The 20,302-nt window shown below is 41.7% G+C and overlaps 1 protein-coding gene across 5 annotated transcripts; it reads left to right on the top strand.

Moving 5' to 3' along the window:
• The first annotated feature begins 108 nt into the window (after positions 1-108).
• LOC110489707 (multidrug and toxin extrusion protein 1) lies at positions 109-20,190 on the top strand. Of its 5 annotated transcripts, none has more exons than XM_021562625.2 (17): positions 149-490; positions 723-824; positions 1,075-1,143; positions 1,394-1,497; positions 9,008-9,050; positions 9,156-9,200; positions 10,770-10,867; positions 10,973-11,070; positions 13,010-13,123; positions 16,409-16,476; positions 17,014-17,122; positions 17,467-17,542; positions 17,699-17,768; positions 18,634-18,766; positions 18,861-18,955; positions 19,102-19,165; positions 19,290-20,190. In XM_021562625.2, the coding sequence occupies exons 1-17, from the start codon at positions 155-157 to the stop codon at positions 19,502-19,504; spliced, it is 1,839 nt and encodes a 612-aa protein (XP_021418300.2). In that variant the 5' UTR covers positions 149-154; the 3' UTR covers positions 19,505-20,190. The 5 variants fall into 5 exon arrangements, 4 of the variants coding, with proteins under 4 accessions (XP_036806793.1, XP_021418387.2, XP_021418300.2 ...); XM_021562527.2 differs by having other exon boundaries at positions 1,349-1,497; XR_005037112.1 differs by lacking the exon at positions 18,634-18,766 and having other exon boundaries at positions 109-490; positions 1,349-1,497.
• The last annotated feature ends 112 nt before the right edge of the window (positions 20,191-20,302 follow it).

Below are 20,302 nucleotides of genomic sequence, written 5' to 3'. Positions count from 1 at the left end.
GCAGCACGGCAAAGATACAATGATGTCTTGTTTTTGAACAAACCATGTTCCGACCGTTTGTAGCTTCAGTAAAATGTCACACACGCATTAGCGAACAGATGAAACTGGGGGAAAATAGGGGTGTATTCTAGGAAGGAAAATGGGAGGGACCTAGATGCATTTAAATAGAAACTTGTTTTCGTTGCAAAATGCAAATGTTTGGACAAATGATTGCACCCCAGTTTTTGTTGATACCAACGGCAACAATAATTTGAACTCAGCAAAATTATCTAAACGTTTTCACTTCATAGGCTGTGGTCAATGCGGTAGTAAAATGGAAGAAATTACAACATGTATCCCAGTGGACCCTACCTCGAAGGGTAATCCACTCATTTATGGCTCCATCATATCTAAATTACCTGCAGAAGGCGGCTCTTTCAGTCGAGCAAGGAGATGGATGTCAATCGAAATAGAAGAGATGGTTGAAATTCTAAAACTGGCTTTACCAATGGTAAACTTGATACTTCTAGAAAAAAAATGTTAAAATGCACTTCGTATACTTTTTCTAGGCTACAGTTTTTTATTGGTATTATTTGATATTGAGTACCATAGCACTTTTACAACGTTTCCTTTTGATAATGACTGCACGGATTATGTATCTGTTGTTGTTGAACGTGATGGGGACTTGTTGTTTTAAAAACAAGGGAGCGTATAAATAAATTGATACAACTCTTTTTCCTCAGTTCATCTCCATGCTGATGCTCATGCTAATCAGTTTTGTTAGCACGGTGTTCTGTGGACACTTAGGCAAAACGGAGCTGGCAGCTGTGACTCTGGCCACTTCGGTAAGAGCAGCTCTTTGACTACTTTGAACTGAACGGTGTGTAGCCAATAGCCATGGCTTGCTTTGAGATCACTGTCTTCCTGAAAAAGCAATTCATACAAGTCACAAGAAACATCACCATTTACCTGCAATCACTCAAAGTCCCTTGTGTGGTGAACAGCTAGGAGCTCATGAATAAAACAATTCTGTGCCTTCTGACCAGTGTGCATGTAATCTTAACTCATGACAGAATCTCGCCCCTATGTCAACAGGTGGTCAATATTACAGGCATATCCATCGGCACCGGGCTGGCATCAGCCTTCGACACACTGATTTCTCAGGTAAGGCGACTGACTGACTGATGAATTTGGGGGGGAGTAAGAATATTGGAATTTCAAAGGAGCTTCCAGAATTGACTGTAATTAAAATGGAATTAACCCCAAATATGTTAACTTTGTACCTAAAATGATAACATATCATTGGGGATGATCCTTGAGATCAGCAGCACCTTCATCCTGTCAATCCATCTCTGCTGTGTGACTGTAGATTTTCGGAAGCAACAATCTGAAGTATGTGGGTGTGATCGTGCAGAGAGGGATTCTGATCCTGCTCCTGTCCTGCTTCCCCTGCTGGGCTCTCCTCATCAACACAGAGCCCATCCTACTGGCCTTCCATCAGAGCCCGGAGGTCTCCAGGTCAGCCCCACTATCACATACTATGTCACATCCCATACCTGGGTTATGTTCCAAGTTGGCGCGAAATGGGAGAAACAGTTTTAATTAGAAGAATTTGGTACTGGCTGAGCCCAGAGGTCTCCAGGTCATGCTCACTGTCACAGTCACATCTCATATCTTGGTCAAGTTTCTAGTAGGAACGAAACTGCATATTATAATTAAAACATTTATTATAAGGACAAGGTACTGGCTGAATTTAGAATGCTCATTTAAAAAAAAAAAAAATTTGATTAGGAGAACCTGAGATCCCATTTTAATATAGGGCATTCTGAAGCCGTCAGACCTGACCTCCATTAATGCCTTGTTCTTTATAATTGAGTGATTGATGACAGGTCTAGACAACACGTACCAACTCCACGAGAGGGCTAAAGAGGGCTCAGTCCCCTAAGCTCAAACTTGAGCCCCCTCAGTTTTAGATGCATCTCCCTATATAACCATAGCAAAAAATAAGCAAATGATTGAGTGACTGGTTGTCGCAAAAAATATTCTATCTGCACTGTCAAATAAAATGTTATTAGTTACATGTACCGAAGACAACGTGAAATGCTTACTTACGAGCCCCTAACCATCAATGCAATAAAAATGAAAAAATATGCATAAGAATAAGTGATAAAAATAACAAGTAATTAAAGAGCACCAGTAAAATAACAATAGTGAGACTATACAGGGGGGTAATGGTACAGAGTCAATGTGCGGTGGCACCGGTTAGTCGAGGTAATATGTACATGTAGGTAGAGGTATTAAAGTGACTATGTATAGATGACAACAGAGTAGCAGCGGTGTAAAAGGGGGGGGGGGGGGGGGGCTTGCATATAGTCTGGGTAGCCATTTTGATTAGGTGTTCAGGAGTCTTATGGCTTGGGGGTAGAAGCTGTTTTGAAGCCTCTTGGACCTAGACTTGGCGCTCCACTACTGCTTGTCGTGCGGTAGCAGAGAGAAGTCTGACTAGTGTGGCTGGAGTCTTTGACAATTTTTAGGGCCTTCCTCTGACACCATCTGGTATGGGTCCTGGGTGGCAGGACACTTGGCCCCAGTGATTTACTGGGCCGTACGCACTACCCTCTGTTGTGCGTTGTTGTCGGAGGCCGAGCAGTTGCCATACCAGGCAGTGGTGCAACTAGTCAGGATGCTCTCGATGGTGCAGCTGTAGAACCTTTTGAGGATCTGAGGACCCATGCCAAATCTTTTCAGTCTCCTGAGGGGGACTAGGTTTTGTCATGCCCTCTTCACGACTGTCTTGGTGTGTTTGGACCATGATAGTTTGTTGGTGATGTGGACACCAAGGAACTTGAAGCTCTCAACCTGCTCCACTGCAGCCTAGTCGATGAGAATGGGGGCGTGCTCGATCCTCTTTTTTTCCTGTAGTCCACAATCATCTCCTTTTTCTTGATCACGTTGAGGGAGAGGTTGTTGTCCTGGCACAGGTCTCTGACCTCCTCCCTATAGGCTGGCTCGTCGTTGTCGGTGATCAGGCCTACCGCTGTTGTCATCAGCAAACTTAATGATGGTGTTGGAGGCCTGTCTGGCCGTGCAGTCATGAGTGAACAGAGAGTACAGGAGGGGACTGAGCACGCACCCCTGAGGGGCCCCTTTGTTGAGGATCAGCGTAGCGGATGTGTTGTTACCTACCCTTAATACCTGGGGGCGGCTCGTCAGGAAGTCCAGGATCCAGTTGCAGAGGGAGGTGTTTAGTCCCAGGGTCCTTAGCTTATTGATGAGCTTTGAGACACTATGGTATTGAATGCTGAGCTGGAGTCAATTAATAGCTTTCTCACATAGGTGTTCCTTTTGTCCAGCTGGGAAAGGGCAGTGTGGAGTGCAATAGAGATCGCATCATCTGTGGATCTGTTGGGGCGGTATGCAAATTGGAGTGGGTCTAGGGTTTCTGGGATAATGGTGTTGATGTGAGCCATGACCAGCCTTTCGAAGCACTTCATGGCTACAGACGTGAGTGCTACAGGTCGGTAGTCGTTTAGGCAGGTTACCTTGGTGTTCTTGGACACAGGCACTATGGTGGTCTGCTTAAAACATGTTGGTGTTACAGACTTGGACAGGGAGAGGTTGAAGATGTCAGTGAAGACACTTGCCAGTTGGTCAGCGCATGCTCGCAGTACACGTCCTGGTAATCCGTCTGGCCCCATGGCCTTGTGAATGTTGACCTGTTTAAAGGTCTTACTCACTCACATTGGCTGCGGAGAGCGTGATCGGTCTTCCAGAACAGCTGGTGCTCTCATGCATGTTTCAGTGTTATTTGCTTCGAAGCGAGCATATAAATAGTTTAGCTCGCCTGATAGGCTCGTGTCACTGGGCAGCTCTCGGCTGTGCTTCCCTTTGTAGTCTGTAATGGTTTGCAAGCCCTGCCACATCCGACGAGCGTCAGAGCTGGTGTAGTACAATTCAAGCTTAGTCCTGTATTGATGCTTTTCCTTTTTGATGGTTCATCAGAGGGCATAATAGGATTTCTTATAAGCCTCCCGGTTAGAGTCTCGCTCCTTGAAAGCGGCTGCTCTAGCCTTTAGCTCAGTGCGAATGTTGCCTGTCACCCATGGCTTCTGGCTGGGGTATGTACTGCGGGGACAACGTTATTGATGAAGCCAATGACTGATGTGGTGTACTCCTCAATGCCATTGGAGGAATCCCAGAACATATTCCAGTCTGTGCTAGCAAAACAGTCCTGTAGCTTAGCATCTGCTTCATCTGACCACTTCTTTATTTATCTGGAATATATAGGTCACTGGTGCTTCCTGCTTTAATTTTTGTTTGTAAGCAGGAATCCGGTGGATAGAATTATGGTCAGATTTGCCAAATGGAGGGCAAGGGAGAGCTTTGTATGTGTCTCTGTGTGTGGAGTAAAGGTGGTCCAGAGTTTTCCCTCTGGTTGCACATTTGACATGCTGATAGAAAATTGGCGAAACAGATTTAAGTTTCCCTGCATTAAAGTCCCCGGCTACTAGGAGCGCCGCCTCTGGGTGAGTGTTTTCTTGTTTGCTTATGGTGAAATACTGCTCATTCAATGCTGTCTTGGTGCCAGCCTCTGACTGTGGTGGTATGTAGACAGCTATGAAAAATACACATGAACACTCTCTAGGTAGATTATGTGGTCTACAGCTTATCATGAGATACTCTACCTCAGGCGAGCAATAGCTCAATACTTCCTTAGATATCGTGCACCAGCTATTATTTACAAAAATACATAGTCCGCTGCCCCTTGTCTTACCAGACGCCGCTGTTCTATCCTGCCGGTCAGGGTATAACCAGCCAGCTGTATGTCGATGGTGTCTCCGTGAAGCACAAGATATGCTGTGTCAGCACAGTTAGGTATGACTCCTTTTGGGTTCCCATAAAAAGCAGGGGGTAAAACGCTCCTAATCTTTGTGATAGGGTAAGTTAATAATGTGATACTACTCCACCTGTAACTTTATTTATTAGGGTGGGTCAAGTTTACTAGTTGGGCCCTGGTAAGGACACCATTTTGGATTAAATCTTTCCTGCTGTTCCTACAGGGGCCTGCCCGATCATGGGGTGTGTGAGGTTCATTCTGACATTGACTGACATTGAATTGATAATGCCCGAGCAGTGGCGTGTATTCATGGAAGTCAAGGGACCCGCCCCACAAAAAAGTTACCGATGTATTTTGTTCAATTCGCAGAAGACGCTCAATGCATATAATATACATTCATACCATTCTCCAAGTGGAAAGTTTGTTTGGAGAGCTCACAAACTGCATGATAAAGAAGTTTTGATAAAGAAGTTTTGGTTAACTTAATTGCATTTACTAGTTTACTGTCAAGTTCTTTGGCGAGCATGTGTCCGGTTTCTCCATGTTTAATGTTGTGGTTGCAGAGACAAAGACCGTGTCTGAGAGGGTTTTAACTAGAGGTTGACCGATTAATTGGAATGGCCGATTTAATTAGGACCAATTTCAAGTTTTCATAACAATCGGAAATCGGGATTTTTATGCGCCGATTTATTTTTTATTTTTTTATACCTTTTTATTTAACTAGGCAAGTCAGTTAAGAACACATTCTTATTTTCAATGACGGCCTAGGAACGGTGGGTTAACTGCCTTGTTCAGGGGCAGAACGACAGATTTTCACCTTATCAGCTCGGGGGATCCAACGCTCTAACCCCCTGCCTCTTATTGCACTCCACGAGGAGCCTGTCTGTTACGCGAATGCGGTAGAAGGTAAGTTGCTAGCTAGCATTAAACTTATCTTATAAAAAACAATCAATTAATCATTATCACTAGTTCTAACTACACATGGTTGATGATATTACTAGTTTATCTAGCGTGTCCTGTGTTGCATATAATCGATACAACGCTTGGGGATGATTTAACAAAAGCGCATCGTTGGACGACTGTACCTAACCATTAACACCAATGCCTTTATTAAAATCAATACACAGAAGTATATATTTTTAAACCTGCATATTTAGCTAAAAGAAATCCAGGTTAGCAGGCAATAATAAACAGGTGAAATTGTGTCATTTCTCTTGCGTTCATTGCAAGCAGAGTCAGGGAATATGCAACAGTTTGGGCAGCCTGGTTCATTGCGAACTAATTTGCCAGAATTGTACGTAATTATGACATAACATTGAAGGTTGTACAATGTAACAAGAATATTTAGACTTAGGGATGCCACCCGTTAGATAAAATACAGAACGGTTCCGTATTTCACTGAAATAATAAATGTTCTGTTTTCTAAATGATAGTTTCTGGATTCGACCATATTAATGACCAAAGGTTCGTATTTCTGTGTGTTGTAATTAAGTCTGATTTGATAGAGCAGTCTGACTGAGCGATGGTAGGCAGCAGCAGGCTCATAAGCATTCATTCAAACAGCACTTTTGTGCGTTTTGCCAGCAGCTCTTCGCAAGCACAGCGCTGTTTATGACTTCAAGCCTATCAGCCTAATGGCTGGTGTAACCGATGTGAAATGGCTAGCTAGTTAGCTCGGTGTGCGCTAATAGCGTTTCAAACGTCACTCGCTCTGAGACTTGGAGTTGTTATTCCCCTTGCTCTGCAAGGGCCGCGGCTTTTGTGGAGCGATGGGTAACCTGGCTTTTGTGGAGCGATGGGTAACCCGGCTTTTGTGGAGCGATGGGCAACGCTGCTTCGAGTGTGGCTGTTGTTGATGTGTTCCTGGTTCGAGCCCAGGTAGGGGCGAGGAGAGGGACGGAAGCTATACTGTTACACTGGCAATACTATAGTGCCTATAAGAACATCCAATAGTCAAAGGTTAATGAAATACAAATGGTATAGAGAGAAATAGTCCTATAATTCCTATAATAACTACAACCTAAAACCTCTTACCTTGGCATATTGAAATCTCATGTTAAAAGGAACCACAAACTTTCATATGTTCTCATGTTCTGAGCAAGGAACTACAACGTTAGCTTTTTTACATGGCACATATTGCACTTTTACTTCTCCAATACTTTGTTTTTGCATTATTTAAACCAAGTTGAACATGTTTCATTATTTATTTGAGGCTAAATGGATTTTTATTTCTGTATTAAAATAAGTGTTCATTCAGTATTGTTGTAATTGTCATTATTATAAATAAATAAAAATCGGACGATTTAATCGGTATCGTCTTTTTTTGGTCCTCCAATAATTGGTATCGACTTTTTTTGGGCCTTCAATAATCGGTATCGGCGTTGAAAAATCATAATCAGTCGACCTCTAGTTTTAACAGCAATGTATCATAGGTGAATTGTGACTGACTGATCTACCAGTAATGAGTCGTTATTTAGGATGCAAGGTGATTTTGTAGCTCAGTCAGTCGGAAGTCGACCTGCTGTCATTTTGATCCTCTCACACCGCCAATATTTTCCTGATTTCCTGCAACCCTACACATTTTGTCAAGGGGCTGAGATAAAACAATTTCAGTTTTAAAGCTAATTTCTTACAATTCTACACATTTTGCCATGGCTTATGCCATATTTTTATGCTCTCTGAGTGACTAAAATGTTATTACAAAATCAGTGGGGGTCCCATGCCATTTATGGATTTTTTTTATTCTGTCTAGTTTTCATTTTGGTTGTTATTTGTCAAATATGATCTTATACAGTTGAAGTCGGAAGTTTACATGCACCTTAGCCAAAAACATTTAAACTCCGTTTTTCACAATTCCTAACATTTAATCCTAGTAAAAAAAATAATCCCAGTCTTAGGTCAGTTAGGATCACCACTTTATTTTAAGAATGTGAAATGTCAGAATAATAGCAGAGAAAATGATTTCAGCTTTTATTTCTTTCATCACATTCCCAGTGGGTCAGAAGTTTACATGCACTCAATTAGTATTTGGTGGCATTGCCTTTAAATTGTTTAACTTGGGTCAAATGTTATGGGTAGCCTTTCACAAGCTTTCCACAATAAGTTGGGTGAATGTTGGCCAATTCCTCCTGACAGAGCTGGTGTAACTGAGTCAGGTTTGTAGGCCTCTTTGCTCGCACACGCTTTTTCAGTTCTGCCCACAAATTTTTCATTTTCCTCCAAACATTACTATGGCCAAACAATTCTATTTCTGTTTCATCAGACCAGTGGACAAACCTTAGTCTGTTTTTTTTATGGAGGTTTTGGAGCAGTGGCTTCTTCCTTGCTGAGTGGCCTTTCAGGTTATGTCGATATAGGACTCGTTTTACTATGGATATAGATACTTTTTTTTCACACCACAGTACGTTCATCTCTAGGAGACAGAATGTGTCTCCTTCCTCAGTGGTATGATGGCTGCATGGTCCCATGGTGTTTATACTTGCGTACTATTGTTTGTACAGATGAACGTGGTACCTTAAGGTGTTTGGAAATTGCTCCCAAGGATAAACCAGACTTGTGGAGGTCTACAAAAAAAAATTGAGGTCTTGGGGACGATTTTCTTTTGATTTTCCCATGATGTCAAGCAAAGAGGCACTGCGTTTGAAGGTAGGCCTTGAAATACATCCACAGGTACACATCCATGAGTCAATCAGAAGCTTCTAAAGCCATGACATCATTTTCTGGAATTTTCCATGCTTAAACAGCTTACTCAACTTAGTGTATGTAAACTTCTGACCCACTGGAATTGTGATTAAGTGAAATAATCTGTCTGTAAACAATTGTTGGAAAAATGACATGTGTCATGCACAAAGTACTTGCACAAACTATAGTTTGTTGACAAGAAATTTGTGGAGTGGATGAAAAAAGTTTTAATGACTCCAATCTAAGTGGAAGTAAACTTCCAACTTCAACTATGAATACTGTATGTAGCGCCATTTTATGTTATCAACATACAGTACTTTATCTGGTTTAAGTTTACACTGAACATGTTTTGCAATCCCAAACATTCTATTCATATGTGTGTATATATTATTTGTATTAAATATCTTTTGGAGTGGCGACACCGCTGCTAAATGAATATAGGGGAAACACTGAGATGACGGTTTGCTCCTGCATGTTCATTAGATGGTATTTATTTTGTGTGTCCCTCAGGCTTACTCAACTCTATGTGAGGATCTTCATGCCTGCTCTGCCAGTGAGTTAACAAAGCCCGTAGTTCTTACAGAATTCTACAAAGTGTTGGCTCATCCTACTGATTTAAGATCTGCATGTGAATCTCATGGCTGCAGTGTCTCCACAGGCATGCTTCATGTATCAGCTGCAAGGAAGATACCTTCAAAACCAGGTGCTGTATGCGTTTCAATAGAACTTGTTTGTAATTGTGGTTGCGACTGGGGCCCAACAGACCAATCAGTGGGCGAGGTTAGGCCACCGTTTTCCCATTCCATCCTCATTGTCTAGTATATATGCTTGTGTGTATTACTCACAACAATTGACAGCGATTTTATATTAAGTTAAAATAAATGGCACCAAAATGCGTTGTACTTGATGCACTCGCGAGCGGAAGTATTCCTTACTTGTTTTGGATTACATGCCGTCTATTTTAAACGTTATGGTTATTTGACAGGGGGAAATTAAAAGGGAACACCGTGTGCCCACCCTCTGAGCTTATGAGATCTGAGGGGTATACTACAAAGCAGAACCAAATCAAGTTTGATTGGTCACATACATGGTTGGCAGATGTTAATGCGAGTGTAGCGAATAACAATTCCCAACAACTACCTAATACACACATCTAAAGGGGTGAATGAGAATATGTACATATAAGTATATGGATGAGCGATGGCTGAGCGGCATAGGCAAGGTGCAGTAGATGGTATGAAATACATGTGATATGAGTAATGTAAGATGTGTAAGCATTATTTAGGGTGGCATTGTTTAAAGTGACTAGTGATCCATTTGTTAAGGAGTTGGCCAGTTAACTTGCCTGAATATTCTGAAAAAACTTTTTAGTTTTTAGTAAGATAAGCTTGAAATGGGCACGGTCTCTATATCTGTTAACATTGTCCTGTGGTTATTTAATTTGTTTTGTAGACATTTAGAAAGTTTGCATAGAAAATAGATGCGACAATTGCCTGCTAGGGTTTGTTTGTTTTGCACTAGCTTGTGTTGATTTAAAAACAGTCGGACATAATGATGTCGCACACAAACACACAATAAAAAAATTAATGTAGTAGTTAGTGTTGCCATTTTCCATTTGGGCAAATTGCGTGTTCCAACCTATCTGTTTCATGCCTCAGGTAGCCTGCAAAAGCCAGCATGGATGGAATGCAATAATTAATAAAAATTTGCCATATTCTTATGTGCCGACGTATCGCCACAGTCTGTGCTATGGTGAAATTCCCGTAGATCTGAAATAATTGTATGGTGAAACTTGCCAGCAAGGCAAAACAATTCAGGCATTCTTGAAAGTCAGGACAATATTTATGGAGAAAAAAAATGTATTTAGCAAGCGGTAGGTATTTAGAATTAAATGTGGTGACATCATGTTCCCCCGCATTCCTTCAGAACTATTCAGCAATCATGATTAATTTGAATAACACCGTTTCCAGTTGTTGCAAAAAATAAAGTGTATTCTATATCTGACATTTCCATTACACATGTCACAAAGATTTTTTTGTTACATTTCTTTTGTGGAATAAACCTGGGTCAATGGAAATGTGCCTACTGACTCAACAACCAAAACCAAGTATATGTTTGGCTTTCTTAATGATCCAGAAAATGAACTGTTTTAGAAGAAGTTAGCTGGCTAACTGATTGATTATGCTTTGTAGAATACCCCTCTGTTCCAACGCCCACTGTGACGTTGTAAGAACAATGTTGTCCTGACGTTGAGACTGTATTTTTCCGACAGGGTATCATATGGCCCCAGGTGATAACTGGAGTGGTGGGGAACCTTCTAAATGCAATCACCAACTACACCTTCCTCTATCAACTCAACTTGGGCGTGGCGTGAGTTACTTTTATAAAAAAACAACGTTGTCATTACAGCCATATTTTTAAAAAAAAACATGAGAGATGGCGGTCACCCCTCCACTTTCATCCTCTCCATCACAGGGGCTCTGCAGCTGCTAACACCATCTCCCAGTACACCTTGGCTATAGTCATCTATGTGTACATCCTATGGAGAGGGCTGCACAAAGCCACCTGGGACGGTGAGTCCCTGACCTCTGAATTCAGTTTGTATTGATATGATGAAAGTCAATATATTGCTTTGTACAATAGCCAGGGGACAAGGTTGATATTGATGTGGTTAGTTTTAGATCATGTCATATAGATGGGGAACCATCTAACCAACTGTAGTCAGACATTGCTAATTGCTGAAGCGAGTGATATACACAGTGGGGCAAAAAAAAGTATTTAATCAGCCACCAATTGTGCAAGTTCTCCCACTTAAAAAGATGAGGCCTGTCATTTTCATCATAGGTACATTTCAACTATGACAGACAAAATGAGAAAATAAATCCAGAAAATCACATTGTAGGATTTTTTTATGAATTTATTTGCAAATTATGGTGGAAAATAAGTATTTGGTCAATAACAAAAGTTTATCTCAATGCTTTGTTATATACCCTTTGTTGGCAATGACAGAGGTCAAACGTTTTCTGTAAGTCTTCACAAGGTTTTCACACACTGTTGCTGGTATTTTGGCCCATCCATGCAGATCTCCTCTAGAGCAGTGATGTTTTGGGGCTGTTGCTGGGCAACACAGACTTTCAACTCCCTCCAAAGATTTTCTATGGGATTGAGATCTGGAGACTGGCTAGGCCACTCCAGGACCTTGAAATGTTTCTTACGAAGCCACTCCTTCGTTGCCCAGGCAGTGTGTTTGGGATCATTGTCATGCTGAAAGACCCAACCACGTTTCATCTTCAATGCCCTTGCTGATGGAAGGAGGTTTTCACTCAAGATCTCATGATACATTGCCCCATTCATTCTTTCCTTTACACGGATCAGTTGTCCTGGTCAATTTGCAGAAAAACAGCCCCAAAGCATGATGTTTCCACCCCCATGCTTCACAGTAGGTATGGTGTTCTTTGGATGCAACTTGGCATTCTTTGTCCTCCAAACACGACGAGTTGAGTTTTTACCAAAAAGTTATGTTTTGGTTTCATCTGACCACATGGCATTCTCCCAATCTTCTTCTGGATCATCCAAATGCTTTCTAGCAAACTTCAGACGGGCCTGGACATGTACTGGCTTAAGCAGGGGGACACGTCTGGCACTGCGGGATTTGAGTCCCTGGTGGCGTAGTGTGTTACTGATGGTAGGCTTTGTTACTTTGGTCCCAGCTCTCTGCAGGTCATTCACTAGGTCCCCCCGTGTGGTTCTGGGATTTTTGCTCACTGTTCTTGTGATCATTTTGACCCCACGGGGTGAGATCTTGCGTGGAGCCCCAGATCGAGGGAGATTATCAGTGGTCTTGTATGTCTTCCATTTCCTAATAATTGCTCCCACAGTTGATTTCTTCAAACCAAGCTGCTTACCTATTGCAGATTCAGTCTTCCCAGCCTGGTGCAGGTCTACAATTTTGTTTCTGGTGTCCTTTGACAGCTCTTTGGTCTTGGCCATAGTGGAGTTTGGAGTGTGACTGTTTGAGATTGTTGACAGCTGTCTTTTATACTGATAACAAGTTCAAACAGGTACAGGTCTGTGAGAGACAAATCTTGCTTGTTTGTAGATGACCAAATACTTATTTTCCACCATAAATTTCAGTAAAAATTCTACAATGTGATTTTCTGGATTTTTTTTCTCATTTTGTCTGTCATAGTTGAAGTGTACCTACGATGAAAATTACAGGCCTCATCTTTTTAAGTGGGAGAACTTGCACAATTGGTGGCTGACTAAATACTTGTGAATAGAAATGATTAAAATGTATTTTCTCTTGGTCACTTGGAATTTTCATGATTACAGGAGCTGTTTAACACACCCTAAACTGTGTGTACAATTACGATACTTAATTGACAGTGACTGATATTTTAATATTGATGTGTCAATCTAATGGCAGGCAGTCCAAATCGTAATGTGTAAACCAGTGTTTGTTTACCCTGCTGTCAACTAAATGTCACCGTACCCTGTCCCTTTGACCCCCAGGCTGGTCACGTGACTGCCTGCAAGAGTGGGGGCCTTTCCTCTACCTGGCTGTTCCCAGCATGCTCATGATGTGTCTGGAGTGGTGGATCTATGAGATTGGAGTATTCATGGCAGGTCAGGGGTCACATTAGGGCATCTACCTTCAGAACTACCAGGTTTTGTTTAAAAAATATATGCATACACAGCACACCTATTCATTCCAGGTTGTGTTTTTTGTACTATTTTCTACATTGTAGAATAGTAGTGAAGACATCAAAACTATGAAATAAAACATGGAATCATGTAGTAACCAAAAAAGTGTTAAACAAATAAATGATATTTGAGGTTCTTCAAAGTAGCTACTCTTTGCCTTGATGACAGCTTTGCACACTCTTTGCATTATCTCAACCAGCTTCATGAGGTGGTCCCCTGGAATGAATTTCAATTAACAGGTATGCCTTGTTAAGTTCATTTGTGGAATTTCTTTCCTTCTGAATGCATTTGAGCCAAACTGTGTGAATCGGGCTTTCATGGTTGAATTGCTGCAAAGAAACCATTACTAAAGCACACTAATAAGAAGAGAGCAATGGACATCATTCTGGTGGAAATTTGTCCTTTGTTCTGGATTCCAAATTGGTGATTTTTGGTTCCAGTCACTGTCTTTGAGACGCAGTGTGGGTGAACGGATGATCTCTGCATGTGTATTTCCCACCATAAAGCATGAAGGAGGTGTTATGGTGTGGGGGGTGCTTTGCTGGTGACACTGTCTGTGACTTTATTTAGATTTCAAGGCACACTTAACCAGCATGACTACCATAGCATTCTGGAGCAATACACCATCCCATCTGGTTTGCGCTTAGTGGGACTAGCATTTGATTTTCAACAGGACAATGACCCAACACACCTCCGGGCTGTGTAAGGGCTATTTGACCAAGAAGGAGAGTGCTGCATCAAATGATCTGGTCTCCACAATCCCCTGACCTCAACCCATTTGAGATGGTTTGGGATGAGTCTGACCGGAGAGTGAAGGAAAAGCAGCCAACGAGTGCGCAGAATATGTAGGAACTCCTTCAAGACAGTTGGAAAAGCATTCCAGGTGAAGCTGGTTGAGAGAATGCCAAGAGTGTGCAAAGCTGTCAAGGGAAAGGGTGGCTATTTGAAGAATCTCAAATATAAAATATATTTTGATTTATTTAACACTAACGTGTGTGTGTGTGTGTGTGTGTGTGTGTGTGTGTGTGTGTACACACACACACAGTGCCTTTGGAAAGTATTCAGACCACTTGACTTTTTCCTCATTTCGTTAGGTTACAGCCTTATTCTAAAATCGATTTCAATTGTTTTTTTCCCCTCATCAATTTACACACAATCCCCCATCATGACAAAACAAAAACAGGTTTTTAGAAATGTTTGTTAATTTATAAAATTAACTTAAATATTATATTTAAGTATTCAGACCCTTTAATCAGTACTTTGTTAAAGCACCTTTGACAGCGATTACAGCCTCGTCTTCTTGGGTATGACGCTACGAGCTTGGCACACCTGTTTCTCACATTCTTCTCTGCAGATCCTCTCAAGCTCTGTCGGGTTGGATGGGGAGCGTTGCTGCACAGCTATTGTCAGGTCTCTCCACAGATGTTTGATCGGATTCAAGTCCGGGCTCTGTGCTGGGCCAATCAAGGACATTCAGAGACTTGTTCCGAAGCCACTCCTGCGTTGTCTTGACTGTGCTTAGTATCATTGTCCTGTTGAAAGTTGAACCTTTGCCCCAGTCTGCGGACCTGAGTGCTCTAGAGCAGGTTTTCATCAAGGATCTCTCTGTACTTTGCTCTGTTCATCTTTGCCTTGATCCTGACTAGTCTCTCAGTCCCTGCCGCTGAAAAACATCCCCAAAACATGATGCTGCCACCACCATATTTCACCGTAGGGATGGTGCCAAGTTTCCTCCAGACAGGACGCTTGACATTCAGGCCAAAGAGTTTCATCAGAGCAGAGAATCTTGTTTCTCATGGTCTGAGAGTCCCTTAGGTGCCTTTTGACAAACTCATAGCGGGCTGTCATGTCTCTTACTAAGGGGCTTCTGTCTGGCCACTCACCATAAAGACCTAATTGGTGGAGGGCTGCAGAGATGGCTGTCCTTCTGGAAGGTTCACCCATCTCCACAGAGGAACTCTGGAGCTCTGTCAGATTGCCATCGGGTTCTTGGTCACCTGCCTGACCAAGGCCTTTCTCCCCTGATTGCTCAGCTCTAGGAAGAGTCTTGGTGGTTCCAAACTTCTTCCATTTAAGAATGATGGAGGCCACTGTGTTCTTGGGATCTTCAATGCTGCAGAATGTTTTTTGGTACCATTCCCAAGATCTTTGCCTCGACACAATCCTGTCTAGGAGTTCTACGGACAATTCCTTCGACCTCGTGGCTTGGTTTTTGCTCTGACATACACTGTCAATTGTGGGACCTTTTTATATAGACAGCTGTGTGTGTGTGTGCCTTTCCAAATCATGTCCAATCAATTGAATGTACCACAGGACTCAACCAAATTGTAGAAACATCTCAAGGATGATCAATGGAAACAGGAGCTCAATTGAGTCTCGTAGCAAAGGGTCTGAATACTTATGTAAATAATGTATTTTTGTTTTATTTTTAATACATTTGCAAAATTTTCTAAACTTGTTTTCACCTTGTCATTATGCGGTATTGTGTGTAGATTGCTGAGAATTGTTTTATTTAATCAATTTTATAATAAGGCTGTAATGTACAAAATGTGGAAAACGTCAAGGGGTCTGAATACTTTCCGAAGGGAACTATGTGTGTATGTTTTTATATGCACGCACCTAAAAGGGAGGGAGAGAAACAAACAGGAATTTTCACAACCAGTCACAGCAACATTTAGTTATGTTCAGAAAGTATTAAATTAACTGTCCAGTGAATCATACTTTTTAAAGTTCATTTTCTGTTAACCCAAATAATGTTGTTGACTTGTCCTATAATCGTATTTGTGGACAAAGCATGAATTGAAGAGGGAACACTTCAAAAACTTGTCTCAAACAGATTGAGGAAATAGCAAGCATTTTTTAAACCTAGAATGTCAAACTGCTGAGGAGAATGAGCTAGCAAATCAGGGTCTACTCGCATTTAATATTTCGATTGACTGGTATACGCCCACAACATACTTCGTTTTCCTTCCAATTTTTGTATTTATTTCACACACATTATTGGTCATATTTCATAGTCTGGACCACTGGACAGTTACTTTTTAAGATTACTGTTTATTTAAAGATATAAGTGGTGTCAACCCTTGTCGGCATAAACCGGTAAAGTATATTACCGGTAAAGCGTTTTCCTGTATTTCACTTTCAACTTTTAGCATATTGAAAATATACTAGTTATGTTGACAATTCCTCACATTCAGATTTCTCCAGGTTTTATCGGTGAAGCTGAGCTGGGAGCTATGTCAGCCCTCTACCAGGTGTCCAGCATCACATTTATGGTAAACTTAAAGGGATGCTCCGTAATTTCAACCAGTAGTTTTGAAAGTAGTGCTCATTAACCAAAACGGGTCCCAGAAAAATGGTGTTCGACATCATCCATTTCGTATGATATGTTACGAATTCGTAAGTGCTTAAGATCTCGGACTGCACCTTTTTTAAACGGATACTTCGGGATTCTGGCAATGAGGCCCTTTCTCTACTCACCAGAGTTGGATGAACTAGTGGATACCATTTTTATATCTGTGTATGATGTGAGTTCGAGGTGGTTTTGCGAGCCAATACATGGAAGTCTGTGTATATGCTAGCAGATACCCATACATTTCCAGTCATTGCACTAGCTCTAGTTGGCAACTTCTTTCAAATAGCAAGCAGAGACATTAAAAATGCTATCCACAATTTTAATCTGACTGGGGAAGTAGAAAAAAGGCCTCATTTATTGCCACTTTCTTGCTATCATGTCAACTTATTTGCATTTACAACTGGTTGAGAGTTGCATGAATTAAATCATTTAAAAAAATCTCTCTTTCTCACACAAGTTTCCTCTAGGGTTTGCTGTTGCTGCCAATGTGCGGATGGGGAATGCTCTGGGTGCTGGGAACACGGAGCAGGCCAAACTGTCTGGCAAGGTCTCCTTCATCTGTGCATGTAAGAGCCCACCCCTGCTCCCTGGCTACACACGAACTTCTACTAACTAACGATAACTAAGGCCAACGGCAATTAGCCACCTCACACATTTTCAGTAAAAAAAAAACAAGGATAGTTTGATAATCTTTTGCCTGATTAGTAACTTCTTTAACTCGGACACCCTCTTCTTGTTGTAACTTCATTGTCAGCTGAATCGCAATTGTTAGGCAGTTTGTCAGATTTGGTGTTTGTCTCGCCCTTGATGCTATATTCTAACCAGCTGGTGTAAAAGTTCAACTAAACATCCCAGCCATAAACTTTTTATTTTCTAAATGAGCCTGTTTGCTACTTGTGCTCTGTCCCAGTCACAGTTTCCCTCGGCATTGCCATTATCCTTGGGTTGACTAAAGACGTGCTAGGATACATCTTCACTCAAGACCAGTGAGTAGAGCTGGGGGCTGCCGCTGGGCCAATGACGGATAACGTAGTCCTGCAAGGTCTTCAGCTGTGGCTATGTTACTGTGTATTGATAAATGTGTGTAATGGGATCTGGGTATTCTTATTCACTAACCCCCCCCCCCCCCCTCTCTCTCTCAGGGATGTTATTAAAAAGGCAGCTCCGCTTTTACTGTTGTATGCCTTCCACCATGTATTCGATGCCATAGCGGTGAGGGCAGCACTGCTTCAGCTATAAGCCAATTGTACATCTTTCCATTCATTGACTTGCTTGGTTGGTGACTGAATCGTTACTCCAATTAGGATGTAAGTCCACAATTATCACCTCCCATTGCATGTCGTGGTGGATAGGCTTGAGGTGTACAGTATATTGATGCAATCAACTACAGCCTAGAAAATAACTGGTCTAATAACCTCAGTGATTCAGAAGACTCATAATTTTGTGCACATGATCATTGAGCTTTGAAACCCCTTCATCTCTCGTCATGTGTTACCCCACAACCCCCCTATTTGTTTTATGGTTAGACAAATCTAAAGGTAATTGCCAAAATAAAGGAAACCCTTGAGTAGGTCCACTCAACCCCTCAAGGTGAATGCCAATAATTACACAGCCATTCTGAGTGATCACCTTCGATCTATGGTGAATAATTTATATCCTGATGGGAGTGGACAAAATGTCCCCCCCCCCCCCCCATCCACAGGGCACAAGTGATCACTGAATGGTTTGATGAGCATGAAAATGAAAATGATGTAATCCATATGCCATGGCCGTCTCAATCACCAGATCTCAACCCAATTGAACACTTATGGAAGATTCTGGAGCGGCGCCTGTGACAGCATTTTACACCACCATCAACAAAACTTAAAATGATGGAATTTCTCCTGGAATAATGGCGTCGTATCCCTCCAATGGAGTTCCAGACCTTTGTAGAAGCTATGCTAAGGCGCTTTGAAGCTCTTTTGGCAGCTTGTGGTGGACCAATGTTTTTATTATTTTGGCAGTTACCTGTATATGCACATAACAGGGCCTTTTCCTCCTTGGGAAGCGAAGTAAAGCCTTCTGGGTGTTTCTACAGGTGTTGATGGGTGGCGTTGTAAGGGTAGCAGGAAAACAGATGGTTGGTGCTGTGTCCTACCTGGTTGGTTACTACATTATAGGCCTGCCCATTGCAGTGTCTCTCATGTTTCCCTTCAAAATGTGCATATTAGGTAAGGCATTAGACATTTGGAGACTGCAATAACCCATCATTGTGATGTACAGTGTAACCTTTTCTCACATGGTCATATTGCCCATTTCTCTCAGGATTTAGGATCGGGTTCTTCCTATGTAGCATCCTGCACTCTATTTTCCTTATTGTCTACATATGTAAACTCAACTGGAAACAAACCACCTACGAAGTAAGCAAACCCTCTTCTAACCTTTGTTCTTTTCATCCTGTTTTGAAATTGTTTTACCGTCTTTACTGAACCAATGTTATACTTCTGACAATAATACATGTGGATTGTTTGTCAGTGATGCATACTGAATATATTTTTTTTGTCAGGCACTGGTGAGGGCAGGAGTGCAGAGCCTTAAAGAGAACGCTCCCTGTCTGGATAAGACTCGGGGTATTTACAGGAACACTTTAACTTGTGCAAAGTCAACCATGGACACCAGCCCTTAAAGAAACAATGAAGCTGCATTTCCTTGTCTTCTAACCCAATCTTTCCATTCCCCTCTGTCTCCTCATAGGCTCGTACCAGACCCTTTTGACCAATGAGCTGAGTACGGTGGGTGTAGTTCTGTCTGTCAGGCATCTGGTTCTTCGGCGTGGCTTGGCTGTGGTCATCATGCTGCTCATCCTCGCCATTGGAATCGTCACCAACCAGCTGCTGACTGTTACGCTGCCCCCCAAGCCCACATTACCCCTTCTATTCCCTAATGCAACAAACACACAACTTGCATAGACATACTCACACAAGCTTTAAACCTAGTTGGCCTTTATTATTTCAACCACATTTCTTGTGTGCTATCAGTAACCTGGCAGTAATAATGATCCAGAAATGTGCCTTTTAATATAAAACCTGAAACTAATCCAACATTATTGCATGTTTCAGGGAGATTTCCACACACGGAATGTTTATAAAGGTTATTGATATCGTTCAGCTTAATAATGGTCTTCTGATCGGCTATGTTATGCATTGTGTCCACAGGCAAGCAGTGGGGTCTGTCTCCACTCTTATTTCTCTCACCAGATTGTGGCCCTGCTGTGAAGTTGATTCATTAAAATAAAAACATAAAATGCAATGTTTGTCCCTGGCAAAAGACCAAACATCAGCGCTGGTCACTGTGGTCAGTCACCGTTGTCATGTGATTGCTTTGAAGAAATGGACCCGGACCATACAGTTTGTCCACTTAGTTGTGGGCTGTAGTACATATTTGCATATTGAGCAATGTGCATTTGCAAAATATATATATATATATATATAAGCGCCTCATCAAAAACATAAAATTGTTGAGTGTACTGACTGTAAACTGATTGATTACATCAGTAAATGTCATGTTGATGAACTTGTTTGCATTCTTTAACAGATCTAAATACACATGTATTACTATCAATTCTTTCAAATATTAAAGTGATTCTTACAAAATATTGTTTGCAAGCTATGCTGCATGTTACACGACTTCGTTATAATTGACACATTCTATAACATTGACGACGCATAGCATACGAATGTGTACTATGTATTTACAGTTGAAGTTGG

This window comes from Oncorhynchus mykiss, chromosome 1, assembly GCF_013265735.2.
Source record: "Oncorhynchus mykiss isolate Arlee chromosome 1, USDA_OmykA_1.1, whole genome shotgun sequence".
Taxonomy (NCBI): Eukaryota; Metazoa; Chordata; class Actinopteri; order Salmoniformes; family Salmonidae; genus Oncorhynchus; species Oncorhynchus mykiss.
This window is presented reverse-complemented; position numbering and strand designations above follow the sequence as displayed.